Raw genomic sequence first — 15071 nt, 5'->3', positions numbered from 1 at the left:
GGGAGCCCGACATGCACCCACTTTAGCTTAAGCAGAAGGATGACCTTGCAAGGAAGAACGTAAGGAAGAAAACCCACAAATTGGAAGTGCCCTTAAAGGTCACACAAGGGCAGAGAAGGCGGGGGAGGGGGAGGACTTCCCGGAGGATGTGGGATTCCAATCACGTTTTGAAAAATTGAATGTTCTGGATGAGGCAGAGGTGGCAGGGAGTATAAAGGAGTGTGGTCTGGCTGTACTGAAAGGTTTATGTCAGAGAGCAGGGAGCAAACCAGGTGGGGAAGTGGTCACCAGTGCCTTTGGGCCTCACTTTCAGAAGTGACCTCCGCTTGGAGTTTCCCTCCACAGCAGGGAGATGCATCTTCAGGCTTCAATAAAAGGAAACATCTCACGGCTGGTTTGCAATTTCTGGACCTCATGGCCTGTTACTCTAAGAATGGATACACTTTGGGGGCGCCTGGGTGGCTCAGTGACTTAAGCATCTGCCTTCAGCTCAGATCATGATCCCAGGGTCCTGAGATTAAGCCCCACATCTGGCTCCCTGCTCAGCAGGGAGTCTGTTTCTCCCTCTCCTTCCACCCCATTCCTGCTCTCTCTCTCTCTCTCTCTCTCTCACTTTCTCTCTCAAATACATAAATAAAATATTTTTAAAAATCGATACACTTTGGTATAAATCTTATCATTAACTAGTGAGTAGATATAAGCTTTCAAAATGATACTATTTTGTAAATTATTTTGGCATTTATTCAATTTCTGTATACCAGAAGTCTCAAGGGAAGAGGACCCAAATCTTTCTTGACCTAAAGGGAGTATGTTGATGCTTTGGGGTTTGGTCTCGAGAGCAACAGATGATTTATGAGAATGGTTTTGATGGCTTTCAATGAATTAGACATAAACCAACAGTTCAGAAAGTTCTTTTCCAGGACATTTGTTCTTAGCTTTTGATTTCAGAAACTAAGATCACAGTTAAGTAAAAGATAGTTATTTTCAAGTTTATAAGGTCATGGAACACCTGGAAGTCATGCTGTATTACTTTTACTAAAACACTGTGGAATGCTATATCACACTTAACTATTGTGAAATTTAAATTCCACCTTTTCCATATCCTAGTACCAGTAAAAAGGAGCCTGGTGCCATATACTTTATTAATTTTGAATTTGACACAGAAAAAAAATTTTACAACCAAATGATTCTATCTTATTTATGTCATCCTGAGGACCAAGAAGCCATTAATATGGAGCACAGTTTCCGGTCACTCTCTCCCAGATGATACTCTCAGAAGATGCAGGGACCACTTTGCGACTTAGGTAATGTCAGGAAATAAGTGAGATCACATCTCATCTGCAAGCTTCCCAAATCTCCTCCTTGGTGTGCCTTCTGTCCCAGGGAGGAGGAGAGCCAGAAGATCTCATAAGCTGTCAACTTGATCAAGGACTCATCATTCCACCAGGAGCCTATGCATGGAAGGACAGACCTGAGATCAGAAAAAGGTAAAAGAGAAGGAATATTTCTCCTGGCCTCCCAACACAGGTTCTCCACTGGGGAACATCACCCCACCCCCATCCTCCACATCTAGAGGTGTTGGAAAAAGTACAGTAGTCCTCGCTTGTTATCTTCTCCCGCACTAATTGGGGTTTCTTCATGGGAAAGAGAAAGCGTGCTAAATGTTCCCACAATGAACAGGACAGTCCCATATGGTGAAGAAATACCCCACCAAAAATGCCATTTGTATCCATGTTGAGAAACACAAGAAGTCCCCCCAGCAGAGTGGTGTTTCGAGAACCCCGTGCCGCTATACCACCCATGAACAAGAGAAGCACTCAGCTGTTCTACACGGATCCACGTGGAGGCTCCTTCTGGCTGCACCAGGCTTGCACCAGGAAAGCCCCCATAATCACCACAATTATGGCAGCCAGACCCAGGCGGATGAGGTTGTCCGTGGTGTAATCCCCCGACGACCTGGTGTAATCCCCCGACGTGGTGTAATCCCCCGACGTGGCACCTGGAGGAGCTGGGAGAGAGAAGAGGATGAGCGCCAGCCAGGAGAGGAGCATCCTTCCTTCTCAAGTGGATCTGCCCAGTGTGACTCTCTGCACCTGCTTGTATTTCCTGGCCAGTGGTCAGCTGTACCTTCCCTGACGTCGGGATCACTGAAAACACAACGTGAGACTTCAGGAGAGTTGTAGTGGGGTCTTCCTTTGCCTTCTTCCCTCTGTGTTCTCTCTGCTTTACCCCTCTTCTTGTGTTTCTTTGCTCTTCATCTCATTTCCACCCTCCCACACTGCCATTTCCCCTTCTCCCTCCTTGTGGTAGGAATCAGGCTTAGGAGGAACCCCCACAACCCAAGTTGCTGCACAGAGCGCTGAAGTACCTCAGTGGCTGCGTCTGCTCCCCTCCTCCTGCCAAGACTTACTGCAGCCAGGGAGCTCAAGGAGACTCAAGCTTAGAGGCTGAGCATCAGGACCACCATGCATTTCATTTCAGCTTCACCCAAGAAGAGCCAGGGCTCGGCATTGGCCCTGGTTCCTAGAGAGGACCCGCATTTGCATCTTCCAACCCACACATGCCATGAGTGCAGAGCTCCTGTCCAAGACCATCAGCAGCAATGTTCCCTGGAGGCAGAGTCTGCAGGGAGACCCCCGTGATGCCCTCTGCACCTCTCAGGGCTGCCCACCCGGACCTTGCTTGTTAACTACAGGATGTTTGCGGACCATGGCACACACACAAACACTTAAAACACCCAGGAAGCATGGCATGGCCTCCAACGAAGTAACGTTCTGCCAAACACAGAAGATCAGTTTAAAAGACACCACATCTGTGCCACAAAAGCAGGCGAGTGGGAAAACACCACATTCTAAGAATGACAAAGGTACCACCATGACGTTGCCATCACCGGGATGACACACAGGTGGCAGAAGGGGCCCTGGTGGTGGCGGGATGGATCCTTTGGAGGAACAACTTGAGATGTTATCCAAGAAGGCAAAACAACAAAGGCTGAAGACTAGAAAGTAGGAAAGGAGAGACTTAAAAAGGAGATGACCGTGAAAACAAAGGAGAAACAGGAATTGGAAAATAACAGAAGAAATGCTCTCCAGTTAAAAAATATATATGTTGCACACCTGAAATGGATGCAATGTGATGAGTCAATATAGGTCAACAGAACCAGAGAAAACAAATAAAATAGCCAAAATAAAAAGAAATTAATCGATTAATTAAAACTTTAAAATGTCCTAAGAATCATACAAAACCTACCTCTCACCTGGATCTCCAGAAAATTGCTAGGCTGTGAGGTCAAGAAAGGGGCCCCTATCTGGAAGTACACGCAGCTGTAGTTCCCGGCATCACTGACTGTCACACTCCTGAGGGAGAAGTCTGTCTCCTTCCCTGCTGGATCCTGGACCCGTATGGGCTCTGCTGCTCCTGCCTTCAGCAGAGCGAACTTTATAGGCATGAAAATATTGTCTGGCCTCTGACACTGCAGGGTCACGGTTTCTCCTGCGGTCACCACACCTCTTTGGTGGGCTTGGAGGAAAGGTTTAGGGAACTCTCCTGGAAGAGAAGAGGGCTCCAAGGTCACGGGGAGAAGCCTGAGATCCCCCACCCACCCTGTTCTCCTGGCAGGGGTCCCGCCAAGTGGGAGAGATGACAGATCCCTGGTCTCACTCTCTTCTGACTCTGACTACAAGCCCTGGGTGATGCCCAGCCAAGTCGTTCTGCTGCTGTGTTTCTCCATCTCCCCTTCCCGCCCCCCGCCCCCCCCACCTCCCGGGGGTTCCTCCCCCACACCTGTCCCTATTACTCCAAAGCACCCTCCTCACCTGTCACCAGCAGGAGGAGGACGTCACTGGGCTGTGAACTTATTTGTGGGAGCTCTCGTCTATAGTATTCGCAGGTGTACGGTCCAGCGTTACGGGTTTTTAGGTCATTGAGGTGAAATTCAGCCACGCCCTCTGTGGAAGCCAGTGATTGCAAGGACTCTAAGATATTTCTTCCCTTTCTGAGAACAAAGTTGATGTTCTTGGTGGAAGTCTGGCATTGCAGTGTCACATTGCTCTTGGGAGGCATTATCCAGCTGGGCCAGGCATTGAGGAAGGGCTTGGGAAGGGTCTCTGGAAGGAAGCAGATTTGGGGATGGGATTTGGTGCCCTGAGCTGCTCTCAAGAAGTCCCTTTAAGGAAAGAGAAGGGACATGGGGAGTTTGGAGTGAAGGAGAGAGAGGGTCTAACTGAAGGAACTCACCATCAGTCATCCAGCTACTTTGGCCAACACACAGCCCTGTGAGAGAACCGTCCATGAGACACGAGCACCCGCCTGGAGGCCCGTCCCGAGGGGTCTCCTGGCCGGGGGCTGCTGCTGAGAATGGACCCTGGAGATCATGCACATGGGTTCTCACTTCCCCTCACTGGACTGTGGCTGCAGCTGTGCTCTCAGCTCCTGCCCCATTTCTCCAGGAAGGTCTCCTGTGTGGCTCTCACCTCAGGTGGCCCCAGGACTGGTCCTGGTTCCACAGATGTTCCACAAACCCTGTAATTCTTAAGAGAGCTTATGTAGTCACCCTATGGGAGACACAAGGTGTTACTGTCCTATCAACACCGGGGGGGGGGGGGGTGTAGCTACTCTGTATTGTTCACCTTAGTATCTGCAGTGTCTACACAATCCTGGAACCTAGTTAAGAATAAACAAATGCACATTGGCCAACTGAAGAGATGCCCTAATTTAAGCGTGGCTCAGATATTTCAAGGATGATAGAAAAATTCAAAGTCATAGTAACATCTTTTCCTCATTTCACCAGATAGACCAGCCCAAAGGCAATGAAAGTCCATGGATTACCCTAGAATCTAGGGATCAGAGACTACTGTGAAGACCAATCACATCACTGGGACCCAATCAAGCTAAGACCCATACTGTCCCTATTTGTGGAAATCAGGCTTTCTTAGCACCAGCAAATGGCTGGCCTGAGATGCCCCCAGCTCTACGTCCCTGGACACTCCAAAGTACTCTTCTTTCATCTCCTTCATCTCTTTGAATTCAGGCCTCAATGATCCCAACCTGGCATTTGCTCACACACCTCAAGAACTTTACCATTATGAAGATTCTACGCCTCACTCTTCATATTCCATATGACCAAGTGAAAGCAATTGTGACTTTGGAGCCAGACAGGCCTGGGTTTGAATATTGAGGTTTCTGCTCACTCACTGTATAGCCCTGAGCAAGATCCCTGAACTGTCAGTCCCTGAGTGTGTCTCCATCATGCAGTACTGTTGGCAAGGGTCAGAGCAGTATTTCTCACATAATGGGATACAAACCGCGGGGCTCTACAGATGGTTTTTGCTGTGACGTAGTATTCGATAGCATTGATCAGAACATCAGAACGGCATTACCCTTTCAAATCACTTCTACTCCTTTAATCACAACAAAGAATTTCTTGAGCTAGAGATCAATCTCCTTATACAACTGACTCTGGGGTCCCTGGGTGGCTCAGCGGTTTAGCGCCTGCCTTTGGCCCAGGGCGCGGTCCTGGAGACCCGGGATCGAATCCCACGTCGGGCTCCCGGTGCATGGAGCCTGCTTCTCCCTCTGCCCCTCTCTCTGTGACTATCATGGATAAATAAAAATTAAAAAAAAAAATCCCAGATCACAAAAACATGTGACACAAGAGAGGAAAACCAGAGTTCAAATATTTAAAAAAAAAAAACAACTGACTCTGGCCAACTGCCCTTTGTAATAAGGAAGTAGCTGGTGCTCCTGAGTGGTTCAGTCGGTTGAACATCTGCCTTTGGCTCAGGTCATGATCCCAGGGTCCTGGGATTGAGCCCCACATTGGGCTCGCTGCTCAGCAGGGAGTCTCTTTCTCCCTGCTTATTCTCTCTCTCTCTCTCTCTCTCTCTCTTTCAAGTAAATAAAAAAAAATGTTTAAAAATAAATAAATAAAAATAAGGAAGTAGCTGGCCATGGGCTCATAAATGTGATGGCCAACAGCCCAGATACAATGTCCTAATGTCTTCCTTTATAGTGTGTATGTATTTATGATGACCTTCTATTTTTGGTAAGTGACCCTGGCTTTTCTTTTAAATTTTTGCTTTTTACTTAAGCTTTTGGCATAAAGTTTCCATCTTCAAATGAATGTGCTTGTTTAAAATAAAGATATCGGAGCACCTGGGTGGCTCAGTCTGCCTTTGGCTCAGGTCATGATCCGGGGGTCCTGGGATCAAATGACACATTCTCTCTCTCCACCCTCCACTTATGCTCTCTCTCACTATCTCTCTTCCTCTCTCTCTCTCTCTCTCTCTAGCTCTCAAGTGAATAAAAAATATTTTAAAATAGATTAATAAAAATGAAACAAAGATATTGAAAAAATAAAGAAAGATAAAATAAGGCTATTGAGTCAGTAAAATTTCAATAAGTAGGGATGATACAAGCATACAGGACAGATCATGAGCATAGAATGTAAGTGTTTGCATACCGGAAAACATTTGATGGGTAAGATGTATCCAAAGCCTCCCAAGGTTCCAGACACACATGAAGCAGATCAATAAAGACAAGCAGATATTATTACTTCTCTTTCCAGTTCTAGTGGTCAGTCTTTCTCCACCCACCTTCACCTCTAATCCCACTATATGAGCCTAAGAAACTTACCAAAGCAGAGGAGGCAAAGGAATTCAAGGATCATATTGGCCCTGCAGCCTGCTTTATGGGCCCCTCTTTGGTTTCATCCACAACAGGGAGGGAAGCTGGATGTGGGCGGTGGCATCTTTGGCCAACCCTTCCCTTCCTTCCTCTCATGTAACCCACAGGTTTTTGTGTTCCAACCACATTCAGGAAACAAGAAAGAATAGAATGCTCCACCAGGTCATAATTAAAACACTGCAAACAGAATGAATTCAGGGCTCAAACTCTAACCCACCTAGAAGAGCCAGACATGCTAGAAACCTGGACCCAAATGACTCCACTGAGGAGATGGAAACAGGTTGGTGCAGAGACTACGAGAGATTCTCTGGCCTATAGGAAAGACACTGGACTTTGGAACTGAACGAAGGAGTCAGTGTTAGTGACTACTTTTGAATTAGGCTCCACACTAAGCCTACTTAAGATTCTCTCTCTCTCCCCCTCTCCCTCTGCCACTCTCTGCCACCCCACTCACACGCACGTGCACTCTCTCCCTCAAAAAAAAAAAAAAAAAGATTGGAAATGAGGAAACATAAAAGAGACGCATGGGCAGCCCCGGTGGCTCAGCAGTTTAGTGCCGCCTTCAGCCCAGGGCCTGATCCTGGAGACCTGGGATCGAGTCCCATGTTGGGCTCCCTGCGTGGAGCCTGCTTCTCCCTCTGCCTGTGTGTCTCTGCCTTACTCTCTCTCTCTCTGTGTCTCTCAAGAATAAATAAATAAAATCTTTAAAAAAAAGATGGACAAATACAAGGATTAGCTAGATGATAAATGTACATCCTACAAATAAGTAATTACATGAAATGTAAATGGGTTCAAAATCATTTAAAATACTATTAGACTGGATGTTTAAAAGAGCTAAATATATACTGTTTTTTAAAGATAAACACTTTTTTAAAATAAAGGGAAATACTTTAGATACATGCATAGATGAGTTGAAAGCAAAAAAAAAAAAAAAAAAAAAAAAACAAAAAGATATAACATGCAAGCACCAGCAACAGAAAAGGTGATATGGCCTATATTAGTATCACATAAAGTAGATTCTAAAGCAAGAAATGGCATTAGATATGAAGAGGAATGTTGTGCCCAAGATCACGAATCCGAGAAACCGCCAAGGAGCCGACACCGATGCAATCACACGAGGGTTTATTTACAAGCTCGAGCCTGGGACCAAGTATACCCGAAGCAGCAGAGCAGGGACTTGGACCCCGAGAACCCCGAGACTAAGAGGCTTAGCAACTTTATAGGGGCCAGTGGCCAATGGGATCGCAGAAAGTTGCACAGACATGCTGGTCCACTGAGTCGGATTTCCGGTTAGGGTGTGTCCTGGTCATTGACTAGGGCAGGGCAGTGCCCTAAGTAATAAGCAGGTCAGCACAAGGCGGGTGCAGCCCAAAATAGAGTCAGTCCTGCTCTGCTTGTCCAGGGGTAGGGGATTTTGTTCAATTTCCTGGGTCCCACAGGAATACTTCCTAATGATAAAATAGTCAATGCAAGGGAAATACATAATAATCCTAACTTTGTATGCATCTACTAACAGATACAAAAAAATCCATAAAACAATTGTTGACACTATTAGATTTAAATAAACCTATAATCACATTTTACCTTTTAACAGATCTTTCTCAGTGACTACATTCCACATGAAAAAAAATACAAGTCAAAACAAAGAAAGGAAAGAAAGACTTTCACTATTCTAAGCAATCAAACCCAGGAACGAGAAAAGATGCCATTTCACTCTCTATTTTACAAAAAGGTTTTAATGCTAACATGTAATGTTGATTAGAATCTGGGAAAACTTCATATGCATAATCAGTTTTCAGAATGATAAATCAATATTCTTTACTAAATGGCAACTAGGTTATGAAGCTAATCTGCCTCCCCCCCGCCACACACATTTATAGCCTTCCATCTGGAAGTTTAAATCTCAGTAGTTTACTCTGAGGAATAATTAATGTTATCCAAAAGATTTATAGGTTGTTAATTTTAATTATGTTTATATCAGCAAGTGAGTTGGGAGCAATATAAATGTGCAGAAGTAGGACTGGTTAGTTACAAGTTCTTACTTCCATAGAGGGGAAGCCTATGCATCAATTTAAATCACATTATGGAGCTTAAAAATAAAATATCAATTTTCTAAAAAGATGTGATTATATATATTGTGTGTGTGTGTGTGTATACACAAATACAAATATAAAAAAAAGAGCCTCAACATTTTTTTTAAAGTTTAAAAAATAAATCACACTGTGGAAGCAATTTAGAACCATGTTGTGAGAAAGTACTCATTGGCATGGAACTCTTTAAAATGTATTGGTTTGTGGGACACTTGGGTGGCTCAGCAGTTGGGCGCCTGCCTTCAGCTTGGGCCGTGATCCTGGTATCTGGGATCGAGTCCCACACTGGGCTCCCTGTAGGAGGCCTGCTTCTCCCTCTGCCTATGTCTCTGCCTCTCTCTCTCGGTCTGTGTCTCTCGTGAATAAATAACACATCTTTAAAAAAAAATAAAATAAAATGTATTGGTTTGTGACAAAAGAAGATAACAGTATAGGAGCTATATACATATATATGTATATACATATATTATATACATATATCAGAAATTTTTCTTATATATCACCCCAAACATTCCTAAAGGAGATGAGCTTTACATTAATAAAAAGAAAGGATAAGAACCATATGATCATCTCAAAAGATGCAGAAAAAGCATTTGACAAAATATAGCATCCTTTCTTGATAAAAACATTCAATAAAGTAGGGATAGATGGAACATGCCTCAACATCATAAAGGCCATATATGGAAGGCCCATGGGTAATATCCTCCTCAGTGGGGAAAAATTGAGAGCATTTCCCCTATGGTCAGGAACAAGACAGGGATATCCCCTTACGAGTTAACATGGTACTGGAAGTCCTAGCCTCAGCAATCAGACCACATAATGAAATAGAAAAGCATCCAGATTGGCAAGGAAGAAGTCAAAGTTTCACTATTTGCAAAAGACATGATACTCTATGTAGAAATAAAAAAAAAAACTCAACCAAAAAATTGTTAGAACTAATGCATGAATTCAGCAAAGTCACAGGATAAAAAATCAATGTGCAGAAATCTGTTGTATTTCTATACAACAATGAGGCAGCAGAAAAAGAAATCAAGGAATTAATCCCATTTGCAATTGCACCAAAAGCAATAAGATACCTAGGAATAAATCAACTAAAGAGGTAAAAGATCCAGAAGGATTGGAAGAAGAAATATTGTTAAATTGTCTGTACTACCCAAAGCAATCTACAAATTTAATGCAATCTCTACCACTAGCATTTTTCACAGAGCTAAAACAATCCTAAAATTTGTAGGGAACCACAAAAGACCCTGACTAGCCAAAGCCATTCTGAAGAAGAAAAACAAAACTGGAGGCATCACCTCAAGCTGTATTACAAAGCTGTAACCATCAGGACAGTATGGTACTGGCGAAAACAGATACATAGATCAACAGAACAGAATAGAGAACCTAGAAATGGACCCATAAGTATCTGGTCAACTAATCTTTGACAAAGCAGGAAAGAATATCCAATGGAAAGAAGACAGTCTCTTCAATAAATGGTGTTGGGAAAAGTGGGCAGGCACATGCGGAAGAATGAACCTGGACCACTTTCGTATACCATACACAAAAATAAATTCAAAATGGATGAAAGATCTAAATGTAAGACAGGACATTGTAAGACTACCAAAATCTTAGAGGAGAACACAGGCGGCAACCTCTTTGACCTCCGCTGTATAAATTTTTATTAGACATGTCACCAGAGGCAAGGGAAACAAAAACAAAAATGAACTCTTGGGACTTGATCAAGATAAAAAGCTTTGCACAGTGAAGGAAATAGTCAACAAAACTAAAAGACAGCTTACAGAATGGGAGAAAATATTTGAAATGACATATATGATAAAGGGTTAGTATCCAAAATCTATAAAGAACTTGTCGGGATGCCTGGGTGGCTCAGTAGTTGAGCGTCTGTCTTTGGCCCAGGGCATGATCCTGGAATCCCAGGATCGAGTCCCGTATCGGGCTCCCTGCATGGAGTCTGCTTCTCCCTCTGTCTCTCACTCTCTCTCTCTCTCTCTCTCTCATGAATAAATAAATAAAATCTTAAAAAAAAAAAGAACTTGTCAAACTCAAAACCCAAAAAACAAATAATACAGTTAAGAAATGGGCAGAAGGCACGAATAGACATTTTCTCAAAGAAGACATACAGATGACCAATAGACACATTAAAAGATGCTCAACATCACTCATCATCAGGAAATACAAATCAAAACAACAATGAGATACCACCTCACACCTGCCAGAATGGCTAAAATTAGCAACACAAGAAACAACATGTTGGCAAGAATATGGAGAAAGGGGAACCTTCATGCACTGCTGGTGGGAATTTTTTTTAAGATTTATTTATTTATTTATTTATTTATTTATTTATTTATTTATGAAAGACAGAGAGAGAGAGAGAGAGAGAGAGAGAGAGGCAGAGACACAGGAGGAAGGAGAAGCAGGCTCCATGCCAGGAGCCCTATGTGGGACTCGATCCTGGGACTCCAGGATCACACCCTGGGCCAAAGGCAGGCGCCAAACCGCTGAGCCATCCAGGGATCCCCTGTCGGTGGGAATTTAAACTGGTATGGCCACTCCATAGACAAGTTTGGAGGTTCCTCAAGAAGTTAAGAATAGGGCACCTGGAGATATATATATATGAAATCTTGCCATCTGCAATGGATGGAACTAGAGTGTATTATGCTAAGTGAAATAAGTTAGTCAGAGAAAGGAAAATATCGTTTGATCTCACTCATATGAGGAATTTAAGAAACAAAGCAGATGAACATATGGGAATGGGGAAAAGAAAAAAAGGAGAGCGGGAAGCAAATCATAAGAGACTCTTAATGATAGAGAACAAACAGGGTTGATGGAGGGAAGGGGGTGGAGGATGGGCTGGATGGGTGATAGAAATTAAGGAGGGCACTTGTTGTGATGAGCACTAGGTGTTGTATGTAAGAAATCACTGAATTCTGCTCCAGAAACCCTGAGGTCGTGACTTGAGCCGAAATCAAGATTCCAAGGCTTAAACAACTGAACCACCCAGATGTCCCAAAAGCCACAATGGTTTTGAGAGCTACGCTGGCAAAATTGCTGCCAGCATGAGCTTAAAGAAATTATAAAGGGGAGCCTGGGTGGCTCAGTAGGTTAAGGGTTTGCCTTTAATTCAGGTCATGATCCTGGGGTCCTGGGACTGAGCCCCACATTGGGCTCCCTGCTCAGTGGGAAGTCTGCTTCTCCCTCTCTCTCTCTGCTCCTCCCTGCAGCTTGCACTCTCCCTGCCTCCCTGTCAAACAAGTAAATAAAATCTTTGTTTAAAGAAAGAAATTATACAAAGACTTAAAGGTTCAACTTTCTATGTACAGAAAGCAAGCTGAGAAACTGGGCCATCCAACCAACAGGGTCATATTCTCCAAGGTCCTCTTCAGATGTGGACAGGAAAGCTGATGAAAGACATCTCACAGGGAGGAAGCAAGACCTCACAGGACAGGGGATCCCTGGGTGGCTCAGCGATTTGGTGCCTGCATTTGGCCCGGGGCATGATCCTGGAATCCCGGGATCAAGTCCCACGTCGGGCTCCCTGCATGGAGCCTGCTTTTCCCTCTGCCTGTGTCTCTGCCTCTCTCTCTCTCTCTCTCTCTCTCTCTCTCTCTCTCTCCCTCTCTGCCTCTCATGAATAAATAAATAAAATCTTTTTAAAAAAATAATAAAATCTTAAAAAAAAAAAAAAAACCTCACAGGACAGTGGGCTGGGCATGGGACATAGACATGTCCCCTCATAGAGAACAGAACTGAAACTTTATGAAGGAACATTTCCACTCCCATAATTGTGGCTTCTAGCAGCATTTTCCCAGAGTGATTTTGAAGTTGCTGTAAACCAGTAACTGCTGTACATCTTCTACACACACAGAGAAGAAACTTTTTGAAGTGAGAGTATTGTGGTTATCACACTTCTCTTTTGTCATCATAGATGTATGGGGAAGCTACATTGTTTTTTAGTTCATGAGTCCTGGGTCAAAAGGAGCCACCTATAGACTTGATAATGATCACTAGATCTAGATTTAAAGCCTGGGGCCATTATTGGATGGAAATTTGAGGGGGCAGATCCTGGGATGGGAATGAGCATATTTAGTTCATGGGATGGATATGAATACTGTGGCCAAGAAGTTGTAATGCAATAGATCATTAATAGCTCTTTGATTATAGATTCAGCCATGTTATTTGCTTTGGTCAACAGGATAAGGTGCGAGTGGTAATATTTTAACTCCAGCCCAGGTCTTCAGGGGGCATGGCATATTTTGATTTAGCCCCTATGCATCTTCCATTTCCATGAAAAGAATATGTGAGGGCTAGCACGTTGTTCTCAGGGGGAAGATGAAGGACATGTGAACTGGAGCCACGTTACCCCATCTTAATGCAGAAAAAACTGGATAGAAATAAGTGGATCAGAGAAGGACAAACATTATATGGTCTCATTCATTTGGGGAATATAAAAAATAGTGAAAGGGAATAAAGGGGAAAGGAAAAAAAATGAGTGGGAAATATCAGAAAGGGAGACAGAACATGAGAGACTCCTAACTCTGGGAAACGAACTAGGGGTGGGTAGAAAGGGAGGTAGATGGGGGGTGGGGGTGACTGGGTGATGGACACTGAGGGGGGCACTTGATGGGATGAGCACTGGGTGTTATTCTATATGTTGGCAAATTGAACACCAATAAAAAATAAATTTATTTTAAATAAAGAAATAAGTGGATCTGAGAGATATGGAGAGCATGTGTGCACAATGTGCATTCACACACATTCCTATTACTAGGTAGGGTTGAATCTTAGTGATTTCAAACTTTAATAAAAATCAGGACTCACTTCCCATTGGTGTTCTATTGGAAACTTAACTTCTGAAAAGTCGTGCTTAAAAAATAATTGCAGGAAAAGGTTGAGGTTGAATCACAAGGTGATGAGCTTCAAACAAAGTGTCTTTAATAGACATGTAGAGGTCCAGAGTTGAAGCTTTTCCCCACTTACTCTGTCTTCCCTTCCAGTCCTAATATCTCCAATTATTTTAATCCCACCTGAGGTACTTGATCTATCTTGCCTTCTCAGAGAATGTATGAGAATCTACTTTCAGTTTCTTGCTCAGCTGTGTGTTACCTCTGCTAGGGTATTGTGTATCTGAAGTGCTGGCATCTGTTTTGAGATGCAGTATACGATTTTTAAACCCTTGCAACATTGTGTATCAGCAGATAACCATGTTTCCTCCCACCTCTCATACCTCCAGACAGGGGATTTAACAGTTCTAGAAAACTGGGCAGCCCAGGTGGCTCAGCGGCTTAGCACTGCCTTCAGCCCAGGGCCTAATCCTGGAGACCCGGGATCGAGTCCCACGTCAGGCTCCTTGCATGGAACATGCTTCTCCCTCTGCTTGTGTCTCTGCCTCTGTGTGTGTGTGTGTGTGTGTCTCTCATGAATAAATAAATAAAATCTTTAAAAAATAGTTCTAGAAAACTGATCCAGCCATTATGGCATCTGCACATGATTTCAGCAATCTCATGGTTAAAGACGTGGTTAAGAGAAAGAAGAATCATAGATTAGTTCTTAGATGGAGACAAAATCTTGCCTGACATGGGTGGATGAAGACACATAGTGAACAGTATTTACTTTTTGCATGTCCAACTATTCATATCTAGTACATCCTAGTATGACTATCTTGACTGGGACATTGGCCAACTATCCCTTACTCTCTGGTTAAATGAGACTGATCTAGCTTTCTAGCTACAGGTGTGCTCATATGTCTCAGAAAGGCCAATTAGTGCAATCCATCACCTTGGCTACATCAATCAACTTAGGAATGGACATCCAAACCAAGATCAAGCAATGTTGAGTCTGCCTTATGAGTTTCTTGCAAGTGTTAGTGCAAGCACATTATTTCTGTCTAGAGATGCTGGTGGATATCTTCCCAGCACATGAAAAGAATCAGCCTGAGAGTGAGGTCTACACAATGGAAAGTGGCACTTAGACTTGGAGAAAGACAGATTCCCAGTACCATTATTTCAGTATTTGGATCCCCTCATGTCTTGAACTCATCACAACCCTAGTGTTTTCAGTTATATGAAATAATCTTTAATCAACAAGAGTTCTTAAACGACTCAGAGAGCAATGAGTAGCTGGGAAGAAAAGATTGTTGTTGTACTTCTAGAGAGGAATTTGCTCCCTTAATTCATCAATATTTCCTCCTTCATTCCTGGAAAATGGGATTACACTTTTCCTGTTTGAGAAAAAATTTGAATAGAAACTTTCCTTGATTACTTGATTACTTTCTCTTCTAAGAGAGATTACAATCAA

General features: G+C 43.4%; 1 protein-coding gene across 2 annotated transcripts in view; it reads right to left on the bottom strand.

Moving 5' to 3' along the window:
- Positions 1–1123: 1123 nt before the first annotated feature.
- LOC112909334 (T-cell-interacting, activating receptor on myeloid cells protein 1-like) overlaps positions 1124–15071 on the bottom strand; it is a 38978-nt gene continuing 25030 nt past the window's right edge. Inside the window, exons 1-6 of one of the 2 annotated variants that reach the window (XM_072758518.1) lie at positions 6634–6755; positions 4237–4272; positions 3816–4106; positions 3250–3546; positions 1823–2008; positions 1124–1451 (exon numbers count right to left, since the gene is read on the bottom strand). In XM_072758518.1, coding sequence (XP_072614619.1) covers positions 1827–2008; positions 3250–3546; positions 3816–4106; positions 4237–4272; positions 6634–6667 — 840 coding nt within the window. In that variant the 5' untranslated portion in view covers positions 6668–6755 and the 3' untranslated portion in view covers positions 1124–1451; positions 1823–1826. Of the gene's footprint in view, positions 1452–1822; positions 2009–3249; positions 3547–3815; positions 4107–4236; positions 4273–6633; positions 6756–15071 lie in introns of those variants that run through there. The other variant, XM_072758526.1, reaches the window with a different exon arrangement.

This window comes from Vulpes vulpes, chromosome 1, assembly GCF_048418805.1.
Source record: "Vulpes vulpes isolate BD-2025 chromosome 1, VulVul3, whole genome shotgun sequence".
Classification (NCBI taxonomy): Eukaryota; Metazoa; Chordata; class Mammalia; order Carnivora; family Canidae; genus Vulpes; species Vulpes vulpes.
This window is presented reverse-complemented; position numbering and strand designations above follow the sequence as displayed.